Genomic DNA, 18,403 nt, shown 5'->3' with positions numbered 1-18,403 from the left:
ATTTTGTTTGTCAATAAATTCCAGGGGTGCCAGCGTTGTGTCAAATAGTAATGATGGTGACCATGAATGTTGGAAAATAGATTTTATTCCTTTTGAGTATGTTGGAGGTATTCCTTGTAAAAACCGAATCCAAAATATCTACACAACAGTAATAATTAGCTTCTAATGAACAAACACACACATTCTTTCTTTCCTTGTTCATGTAACATGAACATGAATTAAACACAGAAAAAATATTAAATTCTCTATCATCTCACTTACTAAACATCATTTACCTATGAACATGTGTATGATAGAATCTAAATGATTGAACCATTTGTTCATAGTGCAAAAAGATGTTGTGGGTATACCAAAATAATTTTCAACTCAGGGTAACTCACCCATGCTATTAGCTAGCCAACTAAGTGATTATTAGTACTAGTGGATCCAACCCAGATCCTAAACTCAGTTTGGTAACTTTTGAAGGTTATAACTCTCTTAATTAACATTCAAATTGTATGTCGTTTTATTTTTGTATTAAATCAAACTGGTCTAACTTTGACTTAATCTATAAGCAATTGATCAATATCTAAGTATATCCACATAGTTTCATTAAATCAAGCTTCAAACATGCATCGGTAATATATTTATTTGGTCTTATAGATATCAACGTTTTCTAGACAAGGTTGTAAATGTCAACATATTTGACAACGGAAGCTACTATACTTACTATCTAGTCGCCAGCGTCATGGAAGCCACCTAGCGGTTGGAGCCAAGGGTCGACCATTTCCTTTATTTCTCCTTTTCTTTCACCTTTCTTTCATTGTACTCTGTCTCCAGCTGACAAACAGGGCTATCCATCCTACGTCGTTCCATGGCTCGCCTCCCCTGCGTCGGACAGCACCTCCAGCTCCGGAGGTCGCTTTTATCCACAAATCCCAATATTTACATTTTTTTCGCACCCACTACAAAAACATGTACGTTTATATATACACTCACTCCTACAAATACACACACGTACATCTTACCTCTACGAATTCCTCTAAAGAACTAAGTTGAACTAATAAATCTCAAGATTGATGAAGTTACCATAGGAGCCTCGCTGTGGAGACCGAATTATTTTAGAGAGCCAATTTCCATATCCAAATTTAGCCATACTCTGCTCTAGGTGTGATACACTGGACATGTATGTCACTACTGCAGCCCATCGATGAGACCTTCGAGCATGGCGCAAGCCGCGCAGCCGTCACGTCCTTCCTCATCGCCGTCGTGTAGATGAGGCATGCCGTTTGGCTCTTCTGAGCAGCAAGGTACGGCAACCGCGGGACGTTCCGCCGCACGCCGAGGCTAGCGGCGACGCGCCTCAGGCCGCCGCACAGGTCCGCTCGCTCTTAGTGCTCCGCCATATACTTAGCGTCGAACACTCAGCCGCCGCCGAGAACAACCTTCGCCTGCGCGCCCGTGAGCATCTTCACCACGTACGCGAAGTCGTAAGCGCCGCCGAAGGCCACCCAAGTGAGCTGGCCGCGCTGCGGCGTCGCCAACAGGACGGCGGCGAGCTTGGCCGCGAACGCCGCGGAGCTGACGCCGCTTGCGCGCGCCGGGTCCAAGTCGATGCCCTGTGACCGCACATCCCGAGCTGCACGGTGGGCACCCTCGTCGACGTTGGACTTGACGAGCGCGTACCGCTCCCGCGGAGCGAGCGACGCCGCGGACGGGCGGTGGACGGCGCCCGCGTACTCTGTGTCGATGGTGATGATGGGGTACGTCGTTTGCAGGGAGTCGATGGCGTCCATCTCCGACTCCATGTTCGCCGCTGTGACCGGCCTGATCTGAAAACCTACTAGGTCCTCCACCAGTGGTGGCGCCACGGCGTGGCGGACGGCAGGGTGCGGCGCTAGTGGCGGAGACGGCTGAAATACACGCGGCGGCGGCAGCGGCCTTGGCGCGATCGGGGACATGGCTGGCGCGGCGACGTTGGTGGAAACCATCGATCCGATCAAGTAATCAAGCGTGCTGGCAGCGTTGCTGGAGTACATTGATCCGATCAAGTAATCAGGCGCGCTCGACCTGGTGAGCTGTTCGATGGAGATGGACGGGAGAGTTGCTATCCTGCAACGACGCCGCAAATGATGAGCGACGAATCAATGGAGATGTTTATATCGGAGAGCCAGAGGTGCAATTCCGAGTGGCCGCCGCGATATCTGTCAATTCCGAGTGGAGTCCGGGTTCAGACTCCGAGTCCCTCACATATGAGCCGGCCTGTACCATGGATTTCCATGGTCGCACTATAAGAATTCACCGTAGTTATTATCTGCTAATTAAATTTTACTTAGTTGTACCCAAACGGACCTTACATTGTCCAGAGCCTAGAATCAAACTAAATCTCGGAGCTCTTGATAATAGAATAAGCACTCATGATCACAGCATGGAGTGAGTAGTGACTAATGAGGCCGAGTATAAAGTATACTAGGACAAATTAGAAGTTAAATAATTAGAAGGTAAAAAGATTATACTTTTTAGATGGAAGATTAAGATCACTGTGTTAAAAACATATTTAGACGTGGTTGTTATTCACTATATCTCTAGAAGTAGATATTCATCCATTCTAGGGAGTTGGCATTCTTAGAGGCGGTCCGAAACATAATCCTGACTCTAGAACTCATTTTTTAGAAATTATAAATCAGGCAAACAATAGCCAAAAAACTTAGTCCTAAGACAAACTCACTAGTTAGCCCTCACGGGCATGCAGATTGTGGGGATCGAACCTAGGACCTAATTAAAATCTCACTTCTGTCATAGAGTAGGATACTACCTTTTTTCACCTTTTGTATTAACTTTCAGAAATTTTCTATTGAATAGTTCAGCCCTAAATGATTTTAAATAAAAAATTAAACTATAAAGTCTTAGATCTCATCGAGCAATATAATTTTGGTTTAGGGTGTTGCTACGTCTGAGGTTGTATGAATTTTTTTAAAAAATAGATAATTTTTAAAATTTGAGAAGTTACTCTAAATGATTTCAAATAAAAAAAATCTCAACTATAAAATTGTAGATCTCTTTGAGCTCTATAACTTTGATATAAAGAGATGGATGATGTTTTCAACTGTTCAAGAAATAGAGTTATCTTTAAATGTGGCCAGAAACACTACCTATATTTAGAAATGGATTTGTAGAGGTGGGTTGTCTCTCAAACCATTTTTAGAGACAATTCTTAATAGAGTTATCTCTAAGAAAAAAGGGGCACATCGAAAGATCGTTTTTGTAGTAGTGAATTAAATTATGTTTTATGTACTGTTGTGTTTGTTACAATAAACACTAAAAAAGACCCCAATTTAGTATATTGTGTTGATATTATATGTTCTTAGAAACCGTTCTTCAATGAAGCTAGAACTTTTTGTTTGTTCCACAAGAACAATACTCTAAGTTAACTAGAAGAAAATTGTTCGAGGATCAAAACAAAATTATTCTAGCTGCATGTGAAAGTTGTTGTAGGTTCAAAGGAAGAATACCCTAGCGTGATGACATATTTATTGTAGCTTTTACAAGAAAGCTGTTCAAGGGACAGAATATAAGTGTTCACGTTTAGAAGATATGTTCTTAAGTTTCACATGAAAATTGTTCTGATAGAAGAGAAAAATTTGTCAGATTGAGGAGAAAAGTGGTCTAGGTTGAGACAAACAACGTGTTTGGTTCGGGGATCAAGGTCCAACCAACGGCGGAACCACGTATTGGCCATAGAGGGCTCCGGCCCCCCCTTGCCCCGTAAAAAAAATGAGGATATATGTTGCGGATGTGCAAGTCCGCTAGCCAATTTAGCCCACCAGGTGATGGCCCACGTGCAAGCCTGCACTTGTTAGTTGGGACCCGGGCACCTGGGCCGTGGCATCAGTCAACACGAGCAAAATAATCCACGGAGTGACTGAGACGGCGGAGGCGACGAGCCGAAAGCCGAAGGTCGGAGCACCGGAGCTGTCGATGCCTCGAGCTAGAGGCCTTGGCGGCGACGGCGGCCTTTCTTGACTCGCTCGTCGGCGGTCGGCTGACCGGCCCCCGGCGGCTGGCGCGGCGGCGCCCCAACGCAGCAACGCCCAGGCAGCCAATAGCAGCCACGCTAGAATCTGTAAGGTCTCACTGAAATCACCCCCCCCCCCCCCGGTATTTGGCTCCAAGCTCTGCCACTAGGTCCAACCCTGCTTTTTGGGATGGGATGAACCCATTTTCGTGTTTGGTTAATGCCATGTTCGCTTGTCTTATAATCCGTACTTTTCAGCTTGTATTTCGAGCGAAAACGGTGTTTTTCTCTCACAACAAATCAACCGGAACAGTGTTTCGGCTTGTTTTTTCAGCGAAGCGAACGGGGCCAAAGAGGTTAGGTTGAACCTAGTTTTTTGTTTGGTTGCAAGGTTGGAGAGGGATGAAATGGATACCATTTGGACAACGATAACAGTTCCATTAGTGGGTCCCACCTGTCATCCTCTTTATTTTCCTTTTTCCCATCATCTTCTTCCTCTGCTCACTCGTACAGCCCGAGTTCCAGCAGTCCAGCACATCGCCATGGCCACCACCTCCCAGCACCGCCCCGGCGGCCACCGCCTCCCCGCCTCGCGCAGCCCCCGGCGGCCACCACCTCCCCGCCGCACACAGCCCCCGACGGCCACGGTGGCCACCGCCTCCCCGCATAGGCCCCCGCCAGCACCTCCCCTCGCGCCCACGCCCACGACGACACGCCGACACCTCCCAGAGCCCGAGGTCGCCGGAGGAGCTCCTCCCTTGCCGTTGCCCGGCCAGCTCCTCCCCTGCCGCTCCTCGCCAAGATCCGGAGGAGCAGATCCGCGAGCGCCGGTGCCGGGGACGGTGGAAGTCGCGACGAAGGGAGGGAGAAGGAGACCACGAATGCGACGCCGTTCATCGTGGTCGAGCTAATCCGCCCGATTTGGAGGGACCACGAGAACCCGCATCTGAAGCCATATTCGCTCCTGGGTCCGACCCAAACCCACGTAGCTCCTCAACCAAACAGCAGACCATCTAGGTTGGATCCAGGATACCCCAGTTAAACCCACAAAACAAACACACGAAAAATGTTCAAAGATGGTTTGAAAATTGTTCAAGCTTCTGGAGGAATTTGTTTCAGCTTACAAAAAAAAAGGTTTCAATATTCGCGAGAAATTTGTTCCTCAACAATAGTGTTTGTTCACCAATGGTACATTTGCATGAAAAATAGTATGAAAAAGGCTAAAATACGAAGTAAACACTGCTGCTACACATCCACCGAAGCCTCCGATTAGTGACAAGATTCATCACGAGTGTAGTACAAGAGAGCAAACAAGCTCTGAGCTACTCCTAGTGGTTCTCGGAGGGGACGCAGGCAGAACCGAAGCAGGGCAAACGCAGAACCAAAATTCAGCCAGTGGACTCCCTTGCTGGTTCTGAATTCTGAATTTCTGATTACTGATGAAGCTGCAGAGTAGCGAACCAAAACAGTGAATTTGATTCCCAAATCTGGTCAAACGTTTGCACATAGGCTGTGGCAAGGCAAGCTGAATTTGCTGGCTGGCTGGCGACCACAATGCATCGGGCTGTTGCAGAGCAGAAGCAGCGGGCGCGACAGCCGGCAGCACGCACGGCGCGCCACAACCGGTGACCCTGAAACCAATGGCCACCGGCCAGGGCGCCCTGCGCGTCGCCCTCTCGCTATCTCACATTCCGCAACAGGCCCGTCAGCCCAGGGCGTGTCCGCTACTTGCTCGCAGAGTAGGAAGCAGCAGCAGCGCCCAAGCGAGGCCAGAGTGCCAGACAACTAGACAAGCGCATACCAGCAAGGCAGCAACGCAAAGCTCAAAGCATGCAGACAGGGAGTTTCAGACGGCCACCACGGGGCTTTGATGGCAAACCAGCAGAGGCACTGAGGCAGGCACCGCTGTCCAGTGTCCACTCGCCTCGCCTGCCACTTCGTGTGTGCGTTTCTGCAGTAGTGGCATACCATGGCATTGCAGGCATGTAGTATCTAGGCTATTTATTCAGGACTGCAATACTCCAATGTTCTTAAGTTTGACAAGAAAATTGTCCCGGTATAAGGGAAAATGTTTGAGGTTGAAAAGAGAACCGTTCCATGCATGTCCCGGATCAATTGTTACATGTCGAGGTGAAAACTGGTCTAAAAAAAGGTTCACACAGAATGTTCAACACACGGTATGGAAATTGTAGAATCTTCTGAAGAAAATCGTTTCAGCTAATAACCAAGGAAAAAGTTCCATACTCGCGAGAAATTTGTTGCGCAACAGTAATGTTCACCAATGGTCTATTTGCAGGAAATAAATTTAAGAAAAAAAAAAGAGATTAAATTGTGAGATTTACACTGCTGGTACACGTCGCTGAAGCCTTTCGAGTGCCACCCATGATTAACAAGTCTATTGCCTCTAATTACTGGATGGAAATCGCATCCAGCTACCCGTTCCGTTGGAGAGCAAATGCAGACCCAAAATTCAGCTAGCGTCAGCATCGCTGGGTCAGTGGGTCTGATTACTGAACTGTAGAGCAGCGAACCCAAACAGTGACTTTGGTTCCCAGATCCGACCAAACGCTTGCTTTTTTTTTGTTTTTGACAACAGTTTTGCACAGACAGGTTGACTAGCAGCATCGTGCTGTGGCAAGGCCATTGGCTGGTCGGCGGCCACAATGCAGCAGAGCAGACGCAGGGCAGCCGGCAGCACGCGCGGCGCAGGCGCGCAGCACAAACCCGTGACCCTGAAACCAATGGCCCGCCTGCGCGTCGCGTCGCCCTCCTCTCGCTATCTGGCCAGGGCGGTCGCTACTTGCTCGCAGAGTAGGAGTAGCAGCAGCGCCCAAGCCAGGCCAGACAACTAGGACCGTGTTCGGCTGGCTGGATCGCTGGCTGGGGCTGGCTTCGACACTCACGCGGGCACTGTTCATCTGAACAGTGTCTTTTAGCTGGAACAGTATTTTCTCTCGTAATAAATAAGCTGAAACAGTATTGTTTTTCAGGCCTGCCGAACAAGCCAGACAAGCCGCAAGCGCGCGCGCCGGCGGTGTCCAGCGCCAGCACAGCCACAGGACCCGTCCTGGCGTCCTCCACCCATTGCCTCTTTCGCGTACCGGCAACGCAAAGCGCAGGGCATGCAGACATGCAGTGGCACAGTGCGATGCAGGAGGGGGGCTCAGGCTCGGAGGCTTTCATCAGAGTTTCAGACGGCCACCACCACGGCGCTTTGATGGCAAACCAGCAGAGGCACTGAGGCAGGCACCGCTGTCCAGTGTCCACTCGCCTCGTGCGTGTGTGTGTTTCTGGCTTTCTGCAATGGTGGCACTGCAGTTGCAGGCATGTAGTAGCAGGCAGTTTATTAAGGAGGATTGCAATACTTGGTTGTAAAATGGAAAAAAAGAACACATGATTCTGCAATCAAGGACGCTCATTAGCCTGGCCGATCCATCCATCCTCTAATTGATCCTGCACTTTGGAGGGTTGTCGCCATGGACGCCCAAGGATCATGAATCATGATAGCTTGCTCCTCTCAGGCACAATGGCGGCAGCATGGCCAATGATGCCTCATGATGCGGAACAAAGCCATGTCGCCATATGCCATGTACATTTTGTCTTGTGCTTACCCAAAGAGCAAAAAGGCTCTGCTTCGGCTAGGGCCTAGGCAACTACGTACTATGCTGGCATCATTCCTGCTTGCTTGCCAACAGGGGAAAATAAAGATTTGAGGTCATGATTAGGAGCTGGGGAGAGAGGGGGAGGGTGAAAAGTTGCTGCATGTTTATAATTACCACGGTGATGTGCTCGCTGAGACACTGACAGCCGGATTACTTGCAGCTTAAAGCATGATTTTGTACGATCTGAGCTATGAATCCCTCGGATTCCAAGAGATTTTGGGCCGAATCTGCCACTTTTGTTCTCTACTAGTAAGTACTGTATGTACTGCTCTACTACTTGCTTTTTTTTTTAATCAAAAGGTTAAAAAGGGGTTACTACTAAGAACAAGTCAGACTCACAGACAGGATCGCAGGGCATTGCAGGAGGTACGTACATAGAATCCGATATGGAGATGGAAGACTACCGTTACTGAGTGAGTGACCGGAATTCTTGTCAATTCCAGCTTCTTCCTCGGCTCCCAAAGTGAGCTTTGGATTCTTGGAAGGAGGGAAAGAGCAAAGGAAAAGGCAGGGTCAAAACTCAAAAAGGAGGGAGGAGATGATGCCCACTCTTCAACGCTACAAAGCTCATTCAGGAAAGAAAAAAGAAAAAGAAAAGAAAGATAATGCGCAGTATCCTTCAGTATATGGATCCAGTGCACATTGCCAATAGACGCGTTTCTGGAGCAGAGCTCCGTATGAATACAGATTGTTTGTACTACTAGTATCTGTCCTGCTGAATTTCGATATCGAATAACCTCAACATCAGTACAGATGTGGGAGTTGTGGGCTGTAGTTTTGTTTGTCACAGCTTGTACTGTACTAGTGTTTATAGGCATCCAAAGGAAAAACAGAGTTGTTACATTTGCTTTACCGTTCACAGTGGAAATACAAAGGACAATTGGAAAGATGAAAGTTGGAAAGAAACAAAAGAAGAGAATGAGTTGTCAAGGACTCTGTCCTATAAATAAGTCAAATTTGCGGGTTGTCATTTGGTTGGAGACCACACAACAGAATTCATAAGCAGCTATGACACACTGTGTATTATATGCAGCAAAATTTTGCATGAATCAAGTATGATGCAAAACGCTGGCCTGTTCAATTTGAGTACCAGGTAATCTCAGTATAAATACAAGTCACTTAGCTGAACTGAACATTTTGTGGAAAGGTGCAGAGAACAGATATGAATCCACTCAACATTGGCAAAATAGATGCAGTGTGAATTAAGATGGCTATGGACTATGTGGAGCAAACTTGATATGAATTCATAAGGATAAAACAATGGCTGGGGCAAACAATTTCCTGCAAATTCGATCCCAATATCAACACAAATGACAATGTAGAAATTGTGGGTTTTCATTTGATTTCGGAGTTGAGACCAAACAACATGAAGCACCTTAGTTCTAACTTTTCCTTTACACAAACTTTTCCTATGTAGTAGTAATCTCCAACCACAGACATCGACATCATCCGCCGTCCACGTGTCCAACCGACAAAATCACAGCCCTATATCTCCGGATTAACCGCAAACTAAAAAATATACACCAAAAATTATTACTAATCACCTGTGGGTCTCATGAGCCATGAGACCTTCACCATCATCATTACCCACCCACTAAACCCAGCCAAAACCCCTTCTCGGTTGGGTGTGGAGAAGAAGTGAAGAACTCACCCCGCCCGGGCGCGGCACTGCGTTTGTGGCCGGCGTCGTCCCCTGCCGCCCTTGGCAGGGCAAGCGGCCACGACAGCCGGCGGCGGTGCGACGCAGTTCCAGTGCGCGCACACGGCGGCGCTGGCCGGGACGCCACCCACAGCGATCCCCGTGAGGAAGTTGTCCTGGAGGAAGAGCACCCGCATCCGCCCCGCCTCGGCCGCCGCGGCCACCTCCCGCGGCACCTCGCCCGCGAACCGGTTCCCGTTGAGGTACACCGCGCCTGCCGTGGCGAGCTCGGGCGGGACGCGGCCGGAGAGCGCGTTGTGGCTGAGGTCCACGGTGGCGCCCGGGGGGACGCGCCCGGCCGGGCGGAGCTCCCCCGAAAATGCGTTCTTGCGGAGCTGCAGGTACACGATCCGGCTGAACGCGAACACCTCCCCAGGAACCTCGCCGGAGAACCAGTTCCGTCCGAGGTCGAGGAACGACAGCCTGGGCAGCCGCCGCAGCACGCCCCCGACGGGGCCCGACAGCCGGTTCCCCGCCAGCGAGAGGTACACCAGCGTGCCCGGCAGCGGCGGCACCCCGCCCGACAGGCGGTTACTCCGGAGGTCGAGGTGCAGCAGCGGGGACCTCACCGCCCGCGGGATCTCGCCGGAGAGCGCGTTGTGGGAGAGGACGAGAGTCCGCAGGTCCCGCAGCTGGAGCAGCGACGGCGGGACCCGCCCCGTGAACCCGTTCTTGCTGAGGTCGACGGTGCGGAGCGCGGGCGCGAAGGCCGCCGGGAGGTCGCCGGAGAGGAGGTTGCCCGCGAGCGCCAGGAAGCGGAGCGCGGGTAGGGCGGTGACGGCTGGGGAGAGGGAGCCTGTCACGCGGCCGGGCACGAGGGAGAGGGACGTCAGCGCGGGCAGCGTGGCGATGGCCGCCGACGGGAAGGTGCCGGCGAGCCCCGGCGCGCCCGCGCGCGGGTCGCCGAGTGCGAGGGTGGTGACGCGGCCGTCGGAGGAGCAGGAGACGCCCGCGAACAGGCAGGGGTCCCCTGTGAAGTCCCAGGATGCGAAGAAGCGGGAGCCTGGGAGGTCCGATAGCGCCCGCCGCACCGCTTGCAGCGCCAGGTAGTCCACCGGGTGTAGCGTGGCCTCCGCCGCGGGCGGCGCGGACGACGACGCCGCGAGGAGGACGAGCGCCGCGAACGCCGGCAGGAGGCGCGAGGCCATTCGATTAGGCGGCGGCGGCGGCGGCAGCGGCAGGGGAGCGAGCTCACTGTGCGGCGCACTGGCGGAGTGGGGCGGTGGTGGTGGTGGAGTGGTGAGCTTGGGGGCGAGGGCTTTGGCGATGGGGGACAGGGGACTCTGCTTTGAAGGGCGTGCGGCCGAGGCGGTGGGGCCGCGCTACGCGAAGGGGGCTCTCACAGACGTCCGGGTCCCGGCTACCCCGCGTCCCACATGGCAGCGTCAGGCATCGCTGGGCGAGGCCGTGCATCGGAAGCCGTGCGGGGTGGAGACGGAGCAGGAGGTCACTGTGTGGCGTGGTGGCGTTTGTCATTGTCACCGCCGTGCGGGGCTTGCGGAGGAAGCCCCCCAGGTGGCCCTTTCGTGCGAGCCACGTCGGCCCCGTCTCTGTCTCTTGCAGGTGGGTTCCATGGCGAGGAGCAGAGGAGTTGGAAGGCGTCGTGCGGGCCCGCACGTCTGTACCCCTACCCCACGTGACAGAGAGAGGGGGCCGTGCGCGTGGGGACAGCAAGTCCTCGCTCCCCGTGTCGCCGCGTTGGCAGAAGGTGCACGCTGGGCTGGCGCGTACAGTACAGTACAGTACTACACTACCGCCTTGTTACAGTATCTGTCACATCGAATGTTTGCGGCCCGTGCATGAAGCATTAAAGGTAGATGAAAAAAAAAAACTAATTGCAAAGTTTGGTGGGAAGACGAACGTTTTAAGCCTAATTAGTCAATGTTTAAACACTATTTGCCAAATAAAAACGAAGGTGCTACAATAACCCTAAATTCCAAATTTCGCGAACTAAACAAGGGCTACGGCTGGGTGGAAAGTTGGAAATTTTGGGACCGTACTACTTTTGTTTTTATTTAGTCATTAGTGTTCAATCATGGACTAATTAGGTTCAAAATATTTATCCTGTAATTTTTAACTAAACTATGTAATTAATTTTTTTTTATCTAGACACGTATCGCAAGATTCAATATAACAGGTACGACGTTGAGCACACACGGACGAGACGACGCAGCCCTCCTCCCGCTGTTGCCAGCGCAGTAGGGCCCCGAGGCTGCTGCGGCGGTGGCGCTTTTACTACCCAGCGCTTGTTTAGTTGGCCGGAATTGGCGCCGTCAAATGGACTGTAGTGTATTGTAGTATTTTGTTTGTATTTGGTAATAATTGTCCAACCATTAATTAATTAGGTTTAAAATATTTGTCTCGCAAAGTACAATCAAATTGTGCAATTAGTTTTTGATTTCGTCTATATTTAGTACTTCATGTATGTACCGTAAGTTTGATGTGACGGGGAATCTTCTTTTTACATAGTGCCAAATTCAGAAGTTTGGGATAACTAAACACCCCCGGTTTTGTGTACAGTATCGGACCGGACTACCGGTGCAGCGCAGCGCAGAAACAGAGGCAGCAGCAGCCAGCTGGTCAAGGGCGGTCACAGCCCGTGCGCGAGCACGAATCTCCACGCGCCACGCCTGGCTGATGATTTTTTTGTGTATAGCGTGCTTTCATTCCGCTGCCCTTTGTCGTGTTGTGCTTTGTTTTGCCCTATACTACTACAGTACCACGACTCGTAGATGCTGAGGGAGGCAAGGCAGGCATCAGGAAGGAGGAGGCAGGGGACAAAAAGTTGGTCTAGGGCATGACCGCCATCTTTGTCCAAATGTCCCGTCGTCTCGCGCACCTTTCCGGCACTACGGGGGTATTTCAGCATGGGCGCTGCCTACGAGAGCAAGTTTAGCGTTTATTCTAAGCCATGTCATCAAATCCCATATTTAATTCTCGTTTTTCGACGAGTCAAACCGTTTCAATTTTAACTAAATTTATATAAAAAAAAGTACAAACATTTATGGTATAAAGTAAGTACCATTAGACTAGCCATAGAATATATCTTTATAATAAATTTATTTGAGACAAAAATGTTAATAATATTTGCTTTAAATTTGGTCAAACTTGAATTCCTTTGATCGGCACGTATCATATTACGGACGGAGTTAGTATTCAACAATGAAATATTATGATGACGAATAACTTTATCCGTCCGCTTCTCGTTATTCCAATGACGATCATGCCAAAAGTGTTTTTTTTTGGTTAATTCTTTATACCGATGTCTAAATAAGCCACACAAGTGCTTAGTATACACTAATAGGATGTTTGTTCGAGGAATTGCTCTATCCTAGATGTGGTGGTGCATCGTGAGTCAATTTCTCAAATTTGATGGAATAACTTCATCCCTTATACTAGTATTAATTATTATTATTATTATTATTATTATTATTATTATTATTATTATTATTATTATTATTATTATTATTATTATTATTATTATTATTATTATTATTATTATTATTATTATTATTATTATTATTATTATTATTATTATTATTATTATTATTATTATTATTATTATTATTATTATTATTATTATTATTATTATTATTATTATTATTATTATTATTATTATTATTATTATTATTATTATTATTATTATTATTATTATTATTATTATTATTATTATTATTATTATTATTATTAGCTTGTGAGGAATGAGGTGATGATGCATCAGCCCATTCCATTTTACAAACCAAACAAAAAATTATGAATAACTAGATGATGTGGGCTAGATCATTTCTCAAACCAAACACCCTATAATACACGTTGGACCTGCTCTGAACCCATGCGAAACTTCTCCAATAGTAAACTCCATGGGTCCTGGAAAGAAAAGAGTGAAAGTCCTATGAAAGCATCGCCACTTGAGAAGTTAAACCATTTTAAATTTGATTAAATACGATATTTTGCTAGATTAATTATGAAATATTTTTTTTATAATAAATCTATTTATGGATACGATATTGATATTGTTTTATATAATTTAGTTGTTTATGACTTCTCGAGAATTTTTTTGTTTTTGGGCAAGAGGGAGTACTCCCTTTGTTCCAACTTTGGTGTTATGTTTGTTTCAAGTTACACTTCTAATTTTGTTATTTTTTGAAAGAAATCCATATAGTTTCAGTCTTTCAGAACACGTGGACAGTATATTATGAAAGTATGTTTTTATAATGAATCTTAAAACATAAATCTTATAAGGTACATGTTTTAAAAAAAATGGTGGTTAAAAATAGAAATGCTTGACTTAGGACAAACACTAATACGACACGTAAAAACACAGAGGGAGTATAGAGACCATGTATTTTCAGTTGTGATTTTTGAAGCTCTGCCGTCATCAATCTAACATAGTAGCTCCAGCAGGGGAGCTATACTATTCTCTCGTTTGGACAACGGTCTCATTCATCGCCGGTCGTCGTTTCATGGTGATGGACGGGTGGGTTTGCACTGTAAGGGGTGTTTGGTTCTATGGACTAAATTTTAGTCTATGTCATATCGGATGTTCGGATGCTATTTAGGAGAACTAAATATGAGTTAATTATAAAACTAATTACATAGATGGAGACTAATTTACGAGATGAATTTATTAAGCCTAATTAATCCGCCATTAGCACATATTTACTGTAGCAACACATTGTCAAATCATGGACTAATTAGGCTTAAAAAAATCGTCTCGCAAATTAGCCACAATCTGTGTAATTAGTTATTTTTTTCGTCTATATTTAATACTTCATGCATGTGTCCAAACATCCAATGGGACAGAGACTAAAATTTTCCACTAAGGAACCAAACACCCCCTAAATGTTGCTACTACTAGTTATGGACTGTAAATGTTGGCTCCTACCGATTTAGTTACTCCTTTAAAGTTTACTCTCTATCCTATACATCGAATGTATAGACACATGTACGGAGTATTAAAAATAGACTAAAAAATAACTAATTGTACAGTTTTGTGACTAATTTGCGAGACGAATCTTTTAAGCCTTATTAGTCCATGATTTAATAATATGGTGCTACAGTACCACATGCACTAATAATAGGTTAATTAGACTTAATAAATTCGTCTCGTGAATTCTATAATTTATTTTTTTATTAGTATCCGAACCCTATACTCGATGTGACACCCTAAAACACCTGGATTTAAACCAGGCCACGCAGGGGTTGGACACCGCAGGTTGGACACTGGTGCTAGATCTATCGGCCTCCTTGTTTGTGCTAGTATAGCACTACTATTTTGTTATATTAATTCTTTTCTGGAAGGTAGGTTACGAGGGGCGGGCACACAGCACACTGACAGCACCTTAACGGAGTACTTCTATTGAGCTCTCTGATCTCTGCAGCTCAACATCTACAGCTTTGTTTGCTGCTACTAGCTCCCAAGTCCCTATAGATGGGCTGTGTTTAGTCGTAGGAATTTGGATTTTGGGTTACTGTAGCATGTTTGTTTTTATTTGGTAAATAGTGTTCAAACATGGACTAATTAGGCTTAAAACGTTCGTCTCGCAATTTCCTACCAAACTGTGCAATTAATTTTTCTTTTCGTCTACATTTAATGCTCCATGTACGGGCCATAAACATTCGATGTGACAGATACTGTAGCAACTTTTTGGAAGTGAGGGTAGAACTAAACAAGGACATGGTGGTTCTCTGAAACTGAAACCTCGCTAGCTCTGTGGGCTGTGGCTGTGGCTTGGCCGTGAGCACACGCACGAACACAATCATGGAGCGGAAGAAGACGAGGGCGATGGAGCCGCGCTGGCTGGCCATGGCCATTGAATTGAATGTGTGTGCAGTGGCGCCAACCAAACACAACCGAACCAAATCTGCGCATTCATGCCACTACTACTGCCGTCTCAGTCAGCTAGTATGTATTAAAGTTTTTAAAGTAATCCGGCTGCACCCGGGCACCTACCACAAGCGCAGACCTCGTGAGGTGTTTTCTGAGGTGAAAAGTGAAACACCATCGACATTTTGGTGGTTACTTTGATGCTACTAAGTGTTTGACTTAGCACTATACGACGAGAATGTTATATATACATGCACGATGGTGGGTACCAAGTAAATATTACAGCTGTTGGTTTAATGTGCTGTACGTAAAACTATATATTGTTGCAATAATTAGGGCGCGTTTAGTTTCGAAATTTTTTGGCTTTTGGCTACTGTAGCATTTTCGTTTGTATTTGATAAAAATTGTCCAATTATGGACTATTTAGGCTTAAAAGATTCGTCTCGCTAATTACAGGCAAACTGTGCAATTAGTTATTCTTTTTACCTACATTTAATGCTCCATGCATGTGCCGTAAGATTTGATATGATGGGGAATCTTGAAAATTTTTGGTTTTTGGGTGGGATCTAAACAGGGACTTAATCTGGTAGGGCATGGATTTGATTGTTGTGTTTGGGATGGTATGGGACAAGACGATCTTCATTACTCCGGGTACGATGACACATAAAAGTGTGTACGTACGTCTTAAACAGCACAACGGCCGTGCCCAATGTTTGCCAGCTTCAAACCAAGTGAAAAACCAACGAACAATATCTAGCGCCATAGAATCCAGGCTTTTCTGTCCTGTGTGATGTTCTCTGGTGCCTCATTAGCTAATTTGTATGTAAATTCTAAACATATAGTATCCCCTTAGTTGAACAAAGCTGAGCACTTGTCTTGTTTTCTTCTCTCTTGCCTTTTTTTTTTTTTGGAACCGGAGCAGTTGCCTTGTTTTTTTCCTAATAAAAACGAAAGTGCCTAAAATGTAGATTTTTGGTTTAATTTTGTAATACTAATTGTTGAAAATTGCTACCGCGTGTTCTGTTTATTCATATGATTTTGCGAGGAAATTTTCATTGTTTCAATGCTCTGCGTCCATGAAGGTTTGTGGTTGCAAACAAAACTGATGTTCAGTTAGTAAGCTGTGATTCAGATGTAGTAGCATGCATGTTTTTCCCAAAAAAAGGATGTAGTGACCTATTCCTACGTACAATATCGTTTCACTGTTTTGTTTGTGATTGTGTAAAAACAATATATTGCCCCCTCGAACCACAAATAGTTGTTGTTTCGCTAATTGACAAATGGTTTACGAAATACAACTTTGGGCAGTTATTTTTGTTACAATATCTTGTAATAGAGGGTAAAAATATTTTACTGTGAAACTATTTTTGGATACAAATCCATTAGTATAACAGTTATGTATCCAAACCCAACACGTGCAACAAAGTTTAATTTTTTTTTACTTCAAACAACCCAAAAACCATGTCTACACGAGAACCAAGACGTGAATGGATGTGATTGGTCGATAATGGAGAAAGAATGTATGTGATTAGATAAAAAATTGTTCTGTATAAACTATCCTTTGGGACCATGGTTTATATATGTAGTGTCTATGAAAATTAATAGATATAAAAACTACTTATAATTTCTAGCACCGGGACTGCCCTTAATAATACATGTTGCACAAGGAATGAAGCCTCTATCAATTGTTACAGACAGTTTTCATAGGTGCAGTCACACTCACATCATGGTGGGTGGCAAAACAAGACTTTTGGTTTAATGCAGTAAGAATTAAGATGGGATTCAGGTGAAGTAATCTTATCATTCTTGGCCATAGTAATTAAGCCAGTACATGATTTAACTGTTGTGTTTTGTGATTCTATTGCTCTGGCACGAGAAGCTTCATCACTCCTTGTACAATGATTGTCATGAAGGCACAACCGCGGTTAATAATGTTGCCAGCTTTAAGATCATCAAGTGATGAAGGCATTGAATAAGGGAACGATACAGTTCAGGGCATGCATGTGCAGTTGAATGTTCAATGCCCTCCTCACGCCAGCGCGGCGCCCGTGCTTTACAGAGGTACGTATCCTGTCTGTAAGAACCAATTTAAACTTGTACTTAAAATGTTCAGTTTCCTCACTCTTCACCATACACAATGCGCAATCTAACAATTATGTTTGTACAAAATAATTGTAGGCACTGTAAATTAGTCCACCTTGTGCAAATGGATTAAACATGAGCTAATTGTAGGCTAGTAAGGGCTAACGGATTCAAAGCACCCATTAGCCCTCATTAGCTCAGAATTAACCCACATTTGGTATAAAACACATGGGCTAATTATTAGCTCATGATCCAAAAACCCCCTAAGTGAAGTGTTCTAGACATCAACACGGACTTCAGAACATAATTTCGTTGATATTTCTGTTGCAACATTTTGATTAATCAATTGGTGTCGTTTCTAAATATTGAAACTCATCAACAGTGGTGGAGCTGGTCAATTTCTATGCCTAGGGCCACTATCTAAATGCCTAAACAACTTATACCTGGCGTCAAGGCCTAAGCACCGATAGTCAACAGTGGTTGTAGGATTTTCGTTGGTCAATCCTAATACCTCCAGACCTGCTGGAAGTGCTGGCTGCTGTCCTCCAACGCTAGCGGACGGTCGTTCGTCTCCACGACGGAACGAGAACGAGAACGAGAACGAGCGCACGTGCTGAGCACAAGCATCCAGCCTCTGCTAGCCACTCCCTGCGGCCCTGCCCGCCATGACCGGCTTCTTCATCAATTTGGCAGCACCGTCGCTCGCCGGTCATGCTCGATTGGCCGATTTGGCCATGGCCCCACCCAATATGACTACGCAGCTCAAACACCGAGTGAAGTTTGACCATGCATGCATGCATGACTTTTCAGCGCAAGGGGTGTAGTGGAGTACCGACGCAGAGTTTGGCCGCCCCCACGCCATGTTCCGGAGCTGCTCGGCGGCGCGGGCAGCGGCTGCGTGCACCACGACGAGGAGGCCGTCCAGATCTTGGTGAGCAGCGGGCATGGAGACGCAGCAACCAGGTTGTGAGGAGACCGACAACGGCAGGGCGTACTGGTGCGCTCCCTTGGTGATTGGGCGACGTCGGGTGAGGCCCTGGGCGTTTGTGCTCAATTTTTCTCGCTACATGGTTGGTGGCCTCGGTGCTATGTATTTGGTCTCGATCTGGAGTATATATGATGGTCTTGATTTGGTATTG

At 46.5% G+C, this 18,403-nt stretch overlaps 2 protein-coding genes across 2 annotated transcripts; both read right to left on the bottom strand.

The window, feature by feature from the left end:
* Positions 1–1,403: 1,403 nt before the first annotated feature.
* LOC136489488 (probable CCR4-associated factor 1 homolog 9) lies at positions 1,404–1,970 on the bottom strand. Its single transcript, XM_066486108.1, has one exon. It carries the CDS (start codon positions 1,968–1,970, stop codon positions 1,404–1,406), a length of 567 nt encoding a protein of 188 aa, XP_066342205.1.
* A 6,985-nt stretch (positions 1,971–8,955) lies between these two features.
* LOC136485566 (DNA damage-repair/toleration protein DRT100-like) lies at positions 8,956–10,710 on the bottom strand. Its single transcript, XM_066482418.1, has one exon. It carries the CDS (start codon positions 10,501–10,503, stop codon positions 9,304–9,306), a length of 1,200 nt encoding a protein of 399 aa, XP_066338515.1. The 5' UTR covers positions 10,504–10,710; the 3' UTR covers positions 8,956–9,303.
* Between the last annotated feature and the right edge of the window lie 7,693 nt (positions 10,711–18,403).

The sequence above is a fragment of the Miscanthus floridulus genome, chromosome 10, assembly GCF_019320115.1.
Source record: "Miscanthus floridulus cultivar M001 chromosome 10, ASM1932011v1, whole genome shotgun sequence".
In the NCBI taxonomy this organism is placed as follows: Eukaryota; Viridiplantae; Streptophyta; class Magnoliopsida; order Poales; family Poaceae; genus Miscanthus; species Miscanthus floridulus.
Note: the sequence above shows the minus strand (reverse complement) of the source record. Positions and strands in the feature narration are given on the sequence as shown.

Coding starts and splice junctions, on each gene's coding strand:
- LOC136489488 (XM_066486108.1), bottom strand. CDS start 1,970: ATGGTTTCCACCAACGTCGCCGCGCCAGCCATGTCCCCGATCGCGCCA.
- LOC136485566 (XM_066482418.1), bottom strand. CDS start 10,503: ATGGCCTCGCGCCTCCTGCCGGCGTTCGCGGCGCTCGTCCTCCTCGCG.